The sequence below is a fragment of the Lepus europaeus genome, chromosome 5, assembly GCF_033115175.1.
Source record: "Lepus europaeus isolate LE1 chromosome 5, mLepTim1.pri, whole genome shotgun sequence".
Taxonomy (NCBI): domain Eukaryota; kingdom Metazoa; phylum Chordata; class Mammalia; order Lagomorpha; family Leporidae; genus Lepus; species Lepus europaeus.
In genome coordinates, this window is record NC_084831.1 from 22,166,078 (window position 1) to 22,177,137 (window position 11,060).

Consider the following 11,060-nt stretch of genomic DNA (forward strand, 5'->3'; position numbering starts at 1 on the left):
TGCACAGCAGCAGTGGTCTCGGCGTGGACACAGCTGTCTTAGCACAGGAAGCGCACGTGGTCCTGGTGCCCAGAGGTCATCGTGTCCTGCCCCTGCCCCCGGCGGCTCTGGAGTCCAGGGCAGGCTCACTGGAGTTTGCTGCCTGGGAGACACCTGTGTTGGTCGCCTCACCCCGTGGGTGATCATGGTCCCTGAACCCTCGTACCCTGGAAGTGCTTTCTTGGGTCTGCCCTGTGTCCTGCATGCTGGGGGCTGAGCACGTGATCGGCTGTGTCCTCTTGAGCCTTCCATGTAGCTGGGGCCCTGGGGTTCTTCTCCAGCCTCCACAGTGTCCCAAGTCGGTTCCCCCTCGCTTGATTCTTGGCCCCGTGCTCCCAGAGCTGCGTTCCCCTGTTCTCACTCCCACCTCCCCTCTAGCTCCTCTGGGGTCCCCACTGCTGTTCCTCCCTATGGAGCTGGGCCTGAGTGGGGGGTGCCTCTCACTTCCCCCACTCTTGCTCTGGGAGTGGCTGGGCTTCCAGCAGTGGTGGGAACATGGACCCCATGTGGATTTCTTTGCGAGTCTGCGTGGGCCTTGGTGGGGCTGTCCTGGGGTGATGGAGTCTGACGGAGCCCAGGCTGTAGTTTGCTCTGTGCCTGGGGCACTCCTGACCACGGCTGGGCCAGACCCTCCGCTGTGGAGGGGCACGTGGCGCCCCCGCTGCAGGAGAAAGGGCTCCCAGGGCAGGTGTCTCAGAGGACAGGGGTGGGGTGGGGGTGGCGACTGCTGGGGCTGGGGCTGCCTTCCTCCTGGTTTGGGGTTCAGCGAGGGTGGCTCTGCTGTGACACAGATCAGGCCCAGAGGGACTTTTCTGCCCATTTCCTGAGCACCTGGGGCCAGTGAGAGCTACGGTCAGGGTCCCAGCTGAGGTCACTGTGCCTGTCCCTTGCTGCCAGCAGAGGTCTCAGGCAGAGACCCTGCCAGCCCTGTTTGGGTCTGGTGAGTGAAGGATGCAGGCAGAGCCCCCTCCCCATCCAGAGATGCTTCCAGAACAGCCCTCTGCACCTGGTCCCAAGGCCCCTGACTGCTGGGCCTCCTCACTCACCTCTGGCCGCTGTCCAGCCTCGCACAGCACCTGTGTGCCCCGTGGCTCCCCCTGCAGGAAGCCGGTGAACATGACCAAGGCCACCGTCAACTACCGCCAGGAGAAGACGCACATGATGAGCGCCGTGGACCGGAGCTTCACGGACCAGAGCACCCTGCAGGAGGACGAGCGCCTGGGCCTGAGCTTCATGGACGCCCACAGCTACAGCCCGCGGGGTGAGTGTGGCCCTGGCCCCTGCCTCGGGGCTCCGCAGCTGAGCCAGGGGATGGAAGCCCCCGGGCCCTCCTCACATCAGGTGCGTCCTGCAGCTCCCTGACCCCACGTGGAAGCATCTATTGAGCTCCTGCTGGATGCTGCCCTGGCGCTGGAGGTGCAGAGAAAGCACAGGAGGCGGGGAGATCTTGTGTTGGTTTTTTTGGGGGGGTCTTGCCAGGAGCTGTGCGGGAGTAAGGGGGACACAGGGATGCTTGTTCGGGAGCAGGTGCACAGTGCTGCTGTGTGGACAGAGGGATCAGAGGGCCTCACTGGTTATTGAGTGCTTGCTGTATGAGTGGTAGGGACCCAGTGGCTGGGGAGGACCCATACATAGTCACACAGACCTGGGCTTGCCTCAGATCCTTTCTTAGGATCTGTGTGACCTGGGATGAGCTGGTTAACCTCTCTGGAAGTCCGTTTTCTCCCATACCCAATAGAAATAGGAGTCATCTCTGCTGGTGGGGCTGGTGGGAAGACTAGATGAGATCACGTGTGCAGATCCTTCAGCGGCCACGTGTCAGGGGTGTGTTGTGGGTGTGTCGTGAGTGTGTCGTGAGTGCCTTCGTCCCTCGTCTTCGTGCTTTGCTTGGTGTTGATTAGTACCGAGGCGAATGTGTGGTGTTTATGCAGGTCACAGAGTCCTAGTGACTCAGGCAGTGCACCCCACTGGTGAGTGAGAACACGCCACCTGGCTGCGTCCCCCACCTCCTCCTAGTCCTCGAGATTCTCTGGAAATGCATGCTGATAATTTTCTCGCCTTTCTGGGCATAGTTTCACCAAGTGTGCTTATATCCCCAAACAATGCATAACATAGTTTCTCTCCCTTTTGAGCTCTATAAAAACCATGTGTGTGTATTATAGTAAATGTTTGAAAAGCACAGAGATAGGGACAGATTGAAAGATCCAGTGGTTCATTCCCTAAATACCTGCAACAACCCAGGCCAAAGCCGGGAGCTGGGAACACAGTTCCAGGTCTCCACCATGGGCGGCAAGAACCCAGTCACTCGGGCCATCATTACTGCCTCCCAGGGTCTGCATTAACAGGCAGCTGGGTTGGGAGCTGGACCTGGGAACTGAACCCAGGCTCTCCCACATGGGACGTGGGCATCTTAACTGCTAGGCTATGCTGTTCTTCAGCTCAACGCTGTGCCTCTGACATTTACCCACGGGACTGCTTCGCTGAGTCGGTTTACTTTCCCTGATGGATGGCTTTCCTGTGTGTGACTGTGTTACAGGTGCCGTCTCTGTTCTGTCGTCCGTAGACATTTGGTTAATTTCTAGCTTTCTCGCTGTCATCAGTGAGGCTGCCGTGAGCATTCTCACGTGAGTCTCCCGTTGCACCTGCATGTCAGGGTCTGGAAGTAGGATTGCTGGAACCTGGAGGGCGCGGCTGTTCAACTTGGTAAGGCGAGGCGAGTTGTCTTCCAGAGCGACTTTGCTGTGTCGCTCCCAGCAGTGTGTGTAATACTTTCTAGTGCTGTACATCAAGATCAAGATTCGCAAGCCTCCTTCACTTCTGCCAAACTAGTTTATGTAAGATGGTAATTTTCTATAGTCTTCATTTGCATTTCTTTGATTACTAATGAGGTTGAGCATATTTTCAAGTCATTACTGGCCATTCAGGTCTCTTTCTGTGAAGTGCCTGTTCATGTTTTTTTTACCTAATTTTCTATGGATTTTTTGGGTTGCTTTCTTAGTGGTTTTTAGGCATTCTTTATATATTTAGGATAATAAAGATTTGTCACTTAACGAATTGCAAATATCTTCTTCCAATTTGTGGCTCATCTCTCCTGGTTATTTATAGTGTCTTTGGATGCACAGAAGGTTTTTATTTTAAAGTAGTCAAATGCATCAGTGTTTTCCTCTTTTGATTTCTACTTTTTGGGTTTTCTTAAGGAATCTCTCCCTTAGGCAAGGTCATAATGTATTTTTACTTTCTTTTGGAAACTTTTAATATTTTACATTCACATTTAAATCCTTAGCTGGGATTGCTTTTATTTATTTATTTATTTAATTTGAAAGGCGGAGAGACAGAAATGGAGAAAGAGACCCAAAGAGATCCTCCACCTGCTGATTCACCCCTAGATTATTTGCAAGAGCCAGGCTAGTCCAGGCTGAAACAAGAAGCTGGGAATGCAATCCAGGTCTCCTGCATGGGGGCAGGGGCCCAAGCACCTGAACAGTCACCTGCTTCCTCCCAGGGTGCACACCAGCAGGACGCTGGCCCAGGGAGCAGAGCCGGGACCCGAACCCAGGCCCCTGACGTGGGGTGGAGGTGTGCCAAGCAGCACCTCAAGGCTGTCTCTGGAATTGATTCCTGTGTGTGCTGTCAATGAAGGATTTTATTTTTTTCTCCGTGGGGTAGCCAGCCATGCCAGCGTCATTGTTGTAGCGCATGCTCTCACTGCTGCTTTGCAGGTTTCCACACACGTGTGCGCTGTTTTGCTCCCTGTTCTCTGTCACCAGCCAGTAGCACGCTGTCTGATTGCAGTGCTCCACGTCTTGCTGTGGGGAACGGTGAGCCCGGTGAGCCCTCCCAGCCCTCTCTTCATCTGGGCGTCCTAGCTACCTTTGCCCTCATTCTCTTCCTTGTACATTTCACGACCATCTTTCCCAATTCCTGAAAAACTCTGCTGGATGGGTTCGTACCAGATCTGTGAGTCACTCTGTGAGGAGTGGAATCTGACGAAGCTGTCTTTGAGTCCATGAACACGACGTGTGTCGCTCCCTCTAGTTAGATCTTGAACCTCTCTCAGTGATATTCTCTACAGAATCTTGTACATATTTTGTTAGGCGCTGCATCCCAAGGTCCCTTGTTCTTGACTCCTTTGGCAAATAACACCCTTTAAAATGTTCCGTTTCTAGCAGTTTCTTGTATAGGGAAATATAGTTGATTTTACAGTTGATTTCTGTGTATGGATTGATCTTATATATCTTATTAATTCCCATGTGTAGAATCTTTCAGATTTTTCTAGATTCAAAAAGATCTACACTTTTTTTTTTCTTTCCCATTTCTTCCCTCTCCTGCTCCCTGCCTCGCTGTGTTTTTCTGCACAGCACTGGCTGGGACCTCCAGTGTGATGTTGAATAGCAGTGGTTATAGCAGGAATCCTGGCTTTGTTTTCCTGACTTGAAGAGGAATGCTTGTAACATTTACACAGCAAGAATGAAGTTTGCTGTGGGTTTGCGGTAGAAATGTTTTATTAGGTTAACAAAGTTCCCTTTAGTTTTTAGTTTGCTGAGAGGTTTTATTTTAAATGTATACTAAACTTGCCAAATGCTCTTATCTGCAGTTATTTGCGATGGTCATTTTTTTTCATCTGTTGATGGAGTGAGTGGCATTTTTAGATTTTCTAATGTTAACATTATCTTACATTCCTGGAATAAATTCAACTTGGTCATTATGTATTATATATAATACATATTTGGAAGGCAGAGAGACAGACAGAGAGACAGGCAGAGAGACAGGCAGAGAGACAGGCAGAGAGACAGAGAGACAGAGAGACAGAGAGACAGACAGAGAGACAGAGGTACCTTCCATCTGCTGGTTCATTTCCCAAGTGCCTGTGATAGCTGGAACTGGAGCAGGCTAAAGCCAGGAGCTGAGAACTCAATCCAGATGTCCCTTGCAGGTGGCAGGGACCCAACTACTAGAATGCTCACCTGCTGCCTTCCAGGGTGTGCATTGGCAGGAAACTGGACTTCCCACATGGGGTGAGTGGAGGCAGGCTGGTGTCCCCTCCTCCCCCCAGCTCTGAAATCCTACCTGTGACACCCTCAACCCTCTCAAGCCCTGCTGTCCGTGTGCAGCTGCTGAGCCCCGTGGGTACCAGTGGGTTTGTCACTGGGGTAAACCCAGGTACCCGGTAAAGAATGCAGGTGTCACAAGCCACAAACAGCATCTTGGCTGTGTCCAACCCCTATGATGTCTCATTTTTTTAATGTGTTGTTGGATTTAGTATACTTATTAGTCAAGATTTTTAAAAAAAGATTTATTTATTTATTTGAAAGGTGGAGAGACACAGAGGGATAGAGAAAGAACGAAAGAGATCTTTCATCCGCAGGTTCTCTTTGTAATCTCTGTCATTAAAATTTCACTGTTTCACCCTGCCTGGTAGTCGGGACAAATCCTTCATCTTACAAATGAGCTATCAGAGGCTCAGAGAGGGGGAGCCACGTGTCCAGAAAGTGCCAGCCTTTCTGAATGGCAAATGGTTGTTTCCACAGCGCGCTGCTGGGCCTCCAGGCAGGGAGGGGTAGGGAGGGGCAGGCATGGATGAGGAACTGCACATGCGAAGGCCTGCAGGTGTGCACCGGGAAGAGATCCCAGTGGGCTACATCTCCTCTCTGTTGGGGGTGAGGAGGGTGGGAGGTAAGGGTGGCATGGGAACAGGCCTGCGCTGCTGAGCGACAGAGGGGGGCAGGAAACTTGGCCGCTGCTCCCAGGGAACTCCTTTTCTAGCTGGGAGTCAAGACTGACCCAGGTGAGGCTCACGGCCCTGTGGGTGATGGGAGTGATCAGGACAGCCCCAGCGTTTCGAGCATGCACCATTGGGCAGGGGTGGCCAGGGTGGGATGCCAGGAAACTCAGGTGAGTCTGGGGGACTGGAGCCAGGGAGCCCCAGGCGGGTCTGGGGGACTGGAGCCACGTCTCCTCTGCACCCTCTGTCCCTGTCTCTGCTCGCCACTCGCTGGTCCAGCTTTGCCTTTCTTTGTTCTTTTCTGAACGGTAGAGGCCAAGTCGTAGTTTGGACTAGAAAACCAGGCTGGGTGTGATGCATCCATTAGGTGCAGATTCTAAAACAGGGGCTTCCCACATGGGGTGAATGGGGACAGGCTGGTGTGAGGAGACCAGCTGGGACCTTCCTCCCCCCAGCTCTGAACCCTGCCCAAGACACCCTCAGAACCCCTCAAGCCCTCCTGTCCATCTGGAGCTGCTGAGCCCTGTTGGGTACCTGTGGGTTTGTCGTGTAAGTGCCAGGTTCTTTTGCCAGGGAGAGGGAAGCAGAGATGGCAGGGTGGACCACAGGGCCCCTGAGTCAGAGGGGCCTGGGTTGGAATCCCACCCTGCTGTGCCTTGGTTGCTTCCTTTGTGTATAGCGATAGTGTCTGCTTGTAAGGGTATTTTAGGTGTTAAGTGACTTAAGAACCATGCCAGGCCTGTGAAAGCGCTCAACACGTTAGGGACTGTCCGCTGTTGTTGGGGGCTGGGTTTCTTTAGGAAAGCTGCTCACAGGCTGCAAAGGAACAGTCTGGGTGCTAGCGGACTGTGTAACTGGGTGGGGGCTGGGGGTGCGTGTGTGTCTTCTTCCGTGTCCAGGGAAGGCTGAGGATTCTCAATTCCAGATGTGGAAACCGAGACCCCAGGAGGCCTGGGGACTTGAGTCAGAATCCGAATCCAGGTCTTCTGACCCCAAACCCGGTGCTCTTCGCTCAGGGCCTCAGCCCTCCCTGCAAACGCCAGTGCTCACAGATGATGTGCCACGGTCACAACAGCAGGGAAGAGCCTTCGGCCACCTGGAAGCTGAGGGCTGCTTGTCCCATTCCTTCCTCCCGGGCTGGCAGCTGTGGGCGAGCTGGTCCTTGGGGACCAGGCTGTGGCAGGGCAGGAAGTGTGTTTCGAATCTGCCAAGGGGGTTCATGGGTCGGGTCCGTGGGGAGCTGCCTCCTGGGCCCAGGGAGTGCAGGGTCACCTCGGGAACACCACCCTGTCACTTCCTGGCAGGTGGCTTTAGGACACGTGGTGAGCTGTGGACTTGGCTCGGGCTGCCCATCAGGATCTCAAGCAGGAGGACTTGCTTCGCTTGTCCCCGGGCATGGCGAGCTGGCTGCACGCCCACTGTGAGGCCATGTTGGGGCCGCCCGCCCTGCAGCAGTGCCCGAGGAGCTGCCTGAGCCCCTGGCGCCCTCACTTGCGCCGTCCTCCACCTGAAGAGCTCTCTGCGGGGCTGCCAGCCTGGTTTCCACAAAGAGCACTAGGGCTGCTCCATCCCATCGATTCCCTGAACTCCCTGAGCCGAGAGAAATCCTTGAAATCGCGGTGCTCGTCTTGTGTTTGTGGTGGATGCTCCTGAGAGTCACAGGAGAGGCTGCTCTCGGGTCCCGGCCCGACGAGTCCGCGTTGGAGAAGGACCTGACTCTTGTCAGTCGGCTGCCCGGGCTCTCGGTGTTCCCCCTGTCCTGGGAATGCCCGCAGCTGCCATGGACAGGTGGTCACTGTGTGCCAGGCCCTGGGCTGGCTGCTTTATGCCCATCACCTTGGTGACGTCATCCTATCAGAGAGGGCCAGTGAACATGGGCAAGGACACGTGCAGAACTGGGGTTTGAGGCAAGATCTGACTCCAGAGCCCGCCTCCTCGCAGTCCCCACGCAGTGCTGTGCCCTCCCCCCCCCCAGTGATATTTCATGAAACAAATGCAGAAAGCCCTCTGTGGGAGGAGGTGTTCATCAGCTGTGCTGTTTCCACTCATGTCTGAGACGTAAGATGTACACAGACGCTGGAAGCCCCAAGAGGTGTTAGACGCCAGGGTGGGGAGTGTCCAGCCACGGGCCGTGCTCGGCCTGCAGAATCACTTTGGTCTGGCCCTGCCAAGGCACCCACAGGTGGACCTCAAAATTCAATACGTCTATAGCAGGCTCATTTCTACGTTGATCATTGTGGATGACCTGCAAATGACGTCATAAGTATCCATGTGGCCCCTGGCAAAATAACGCGGGTGCCCCAGCCCTGTGAGGGAAGAGAGTGAGCTGACTTGTGTATCCCAGGGTTTCGCAGACCCCTGCCCAGCCTGCTGTTCTCTCACGGAACGCTGGCGTCAGCCTGCACGCCCGGTGTTTTCTGGAACACGCTCTGGCAGCCGCTGCGGGAGGCCAGTCCTCTCCGCAGCCCGTGGGTTCCTCACCTATGAAATGAAGGGTTTGCGGCACCCGGCCGCGACGGTGTCACTGCACTTGAGCTGCCCTCCCACCAGAGCCACTGAAATCCAGACGATGAGCAAAGCAGCCGTTTTCAGACCTTGACCCAGAGGCAGCTGACGGCTGCTATTCCTGGGAGGAGGGGAAGGAGCCCTGAGGCGCGCTGCCTTTCCACCTGCTGGCCGTTCTCAAACCGTGGCCGCCACGGGAAAGGCCCGCAGAGGAGGGAGAGCTCTCCGATGTGAGTGCAGTTGGGGGAGGTCGGGTTCTTTCTGGGGGTCTCTCCTGGGGTCCTGCTGGGTCGTCACTGAGTAGGAGTTCCAGGCACGGGAGGAGGCGTCCCTGAGGATGAGTGTGAGCTGAGAGTGGGGGGAGGAAGGGTGTCCCAGGCAGAGGGAACAGCCTGTGTGAAGGCATGGGAGGGTGTGGGCAGGCACCTAGGCTCCACTGGGTGCCTGCCAGCTCAGACCTGGCCAGAGAAGGGCTGTGGGCAGTGCGAGGCTGGGAGGAGTAAGTCCGTGGGAGTGAGTGTCCCGAGGTGGGTGAGGCTGAGCCTGGGGATGCTGATGGGGACAGTGGGGAGGGGCGGGAGTGGGGGGCACTGGGAACCTCCTGCCTGCCCCCATGGGCAGAGGCTGTGCATGGCTGCCCATGGAAACGCTGGCGCACGGGAAGGCTTCTGATCAGCCTGCGGGGAGGGTGGGGCGGCAGCTCGTTCTGATTTGCTCCTCTTTGAATGGCGGTGATTACGGGGCGTTGCCAGTGTTCCAGATTGTTCCCTGGAAGAGAGGGAGGCGGGGTGGCTGTCCTAGGCCCTGCTGAGCACTGTCCCTGCAGGCAGTGTGGGGACACCACCCTGGGGTGAGGTGAGGGAATCACAGGATCCCAGAGTGGCAGGGACATGGGGGGCCCTTGGAGGTCACATGATCTGGGAAGCCCACCAAAGGGAAGGGGCTTGCCTGGGGTCCCAGGCAGGCCTTGCCAGGCTGTGGGCTCCCGCGAGCGGTCCAGCCTCCCGCACATGGGCTGTGATGCCGGTGCTCCCGGTGGTAGGACCGTGTACGTGGCAGGAACCCCTCTGTCTCCCCCTCACTGCAGGAGAGCAACGCAGCGGCGGGGTCACCGAGGCCAGCAGCCTGCTGGGGGGCTCTCCACGGCGCCCGTGTGGCCGGAAGGGCTCCCCGTACCACACAGGGCAGCTGCACCCTGCAGTGCGTGTGGCCGACCTCCTGCAGCACATCAACCAGATGAAGACGGCTGAGGGCTACGGCTTCAAGCAGGAGTACGAGGTGCACGCTCAGCCCTGGTGCTGCCAGCACACCCACTAGGCCTCGCCTGCCGCCGCCTCACCGAGGGCCCAGCCCTGGCTGCACCCTGGCTCTGACAGAGGCCACCCTGCCCTTTATGGCCTTGACCCTGGCCCACATCCGGGCCTCACTCCACCCTGGTTTCTTACTCTCCTCCTAACTCTGCTTTGAGTCCCATCTCAGTCTCCATCTGGATCCTGGTTGTGACCCTCATGCTGTCCCTAATCTGGACCTAGCTTTGACCTTTCCCCAGTGTGGACCCTGCCTCTCATCCTAAGCTCCTGTCAGCTCTTCCATGGGTCCCACCCTGCCTTCATCTGGACTCTGACACACCCTTGGCCCAACCTCATTCTGAGCCTGCTGTTGCCTTCCTTGTAGCCCCAGTCTGGATTTGACCTTTGTTCTAAACTTGACCCTTGTTCTAAAACGTCTCTCTTCTCACTTCCCTTCTTCCCACCCTTCTTGGTGTTGAACCTGGTCCCTTGCTGATGGAGGGACCCGTGGTGACTGGTTCAGCCCTGTATCTGACCCTCGCGGCCGCCCCATTGCCCCTGTGGAGGGACGGAGTCCTGTGGGCTGGGGGGGTCCTATGGGGGGTCCTGCCACCCCTACTAAATACCATTTCCCTTCTGGCAGAGTTTCTTTGAAGGCTGGGATGCCACGAAGAAGAAAGACAAGCTCCAGGGCGGCCGGCAGGAGCCGATGTCTGCCTGTGAGTCCTGGGGGGGGGGGGGAGGGAGGCTGGGGTCCAAGGCAGCAGTGGGGAGGGGCCCAGGAAGGGGGAGTACAGCCTCGGAGGTTCTAGAAGCATTGGCCACTGTTGCCTGAGGCCAGCCCTGCACCGAGCGTCATACCTGTCGTTTCCACGTCCTCCCAGCTGCCCTGTGGAGTGAGTGTGTCCCCATCTCACAGATGAGGAGACCGAGGTGGAGGAGGGCTGCACAGCTGATAACCCACAGCATACGCTGTTGGGCCTCCTTGGCTGCGTGGTGCAGGCTTCCCCTGGCCTGTCCGACCTCCCGTGAGGCTCAGAGCCTTCTGGTCAGCCCTGAGCCTCTGGGTTCCCTCCCTGCCCTGCCTGTGCCCCAGCTCTGGGCTCCCCCAGCTCAGCCTGTCCACCTGCTCTGCACTTGCAGACGATCGGCACCGAGTGAAGCTCCACCCGATGCTGGGAGACCCCAACGCCGACTACATCAACGCCAACTACATAGACGTGAGTGCCTCGCCCCTGCCGTTCCTGCTGCCCTGGCCCTGCCTGATCCAGGCTTGCTGTCTGGGCTGGGCAGAAACCTGTCCGGGAGTAGGGGAGGCTCCCGGGACCGAGGTCTGAGCACCCCCTGCCTCCTGCTCTCAGTGCCAGGGAGCTTGGAGGAGGAGGACAGAGTGAATGTTCGAGGACTTTCTGGAAGGCTCCTGCAGGCCAGAGTCGGGCTAGCCCAAGAGATGGGGGCTTCTGTGAGGCTGGGTGAAGGGAAGAGGAGGAAAGGAAGGCTCCCCG

General features: G+C 56.7%; 1 protein-coding gene across 1 annotated transcript in view; it reads left to right on the top strand.

Moving 5' to 3' along the window:
* Positions 1-11,060, top strand: part of PTPRU (protein tyrosine phosphatase receptor type U) — an 87,390-nt gene that overhangs the window by 55,153 nt on the left and 21,177 nt on the right. The window contains exons 15-18 of the mRNA XM_062190829.1: positions 1,143-1,300; positions 9,354-9,544; positions 10,199-10,274; positions 10,699-10,775. Coding sequence (XP_062046813.1) covers positions 1,143-1,300; positions 9,354-9,544; positions 10,199-10,274; positions 10,699-10,775 — 502 coding nt within the window. The remainder of the gene's footprint in view (positions 1-1,142; positions 1,301-9,353; positions 9,545-10,198; positions 10,275-10,698; positions 10,776-11,060) is intronic.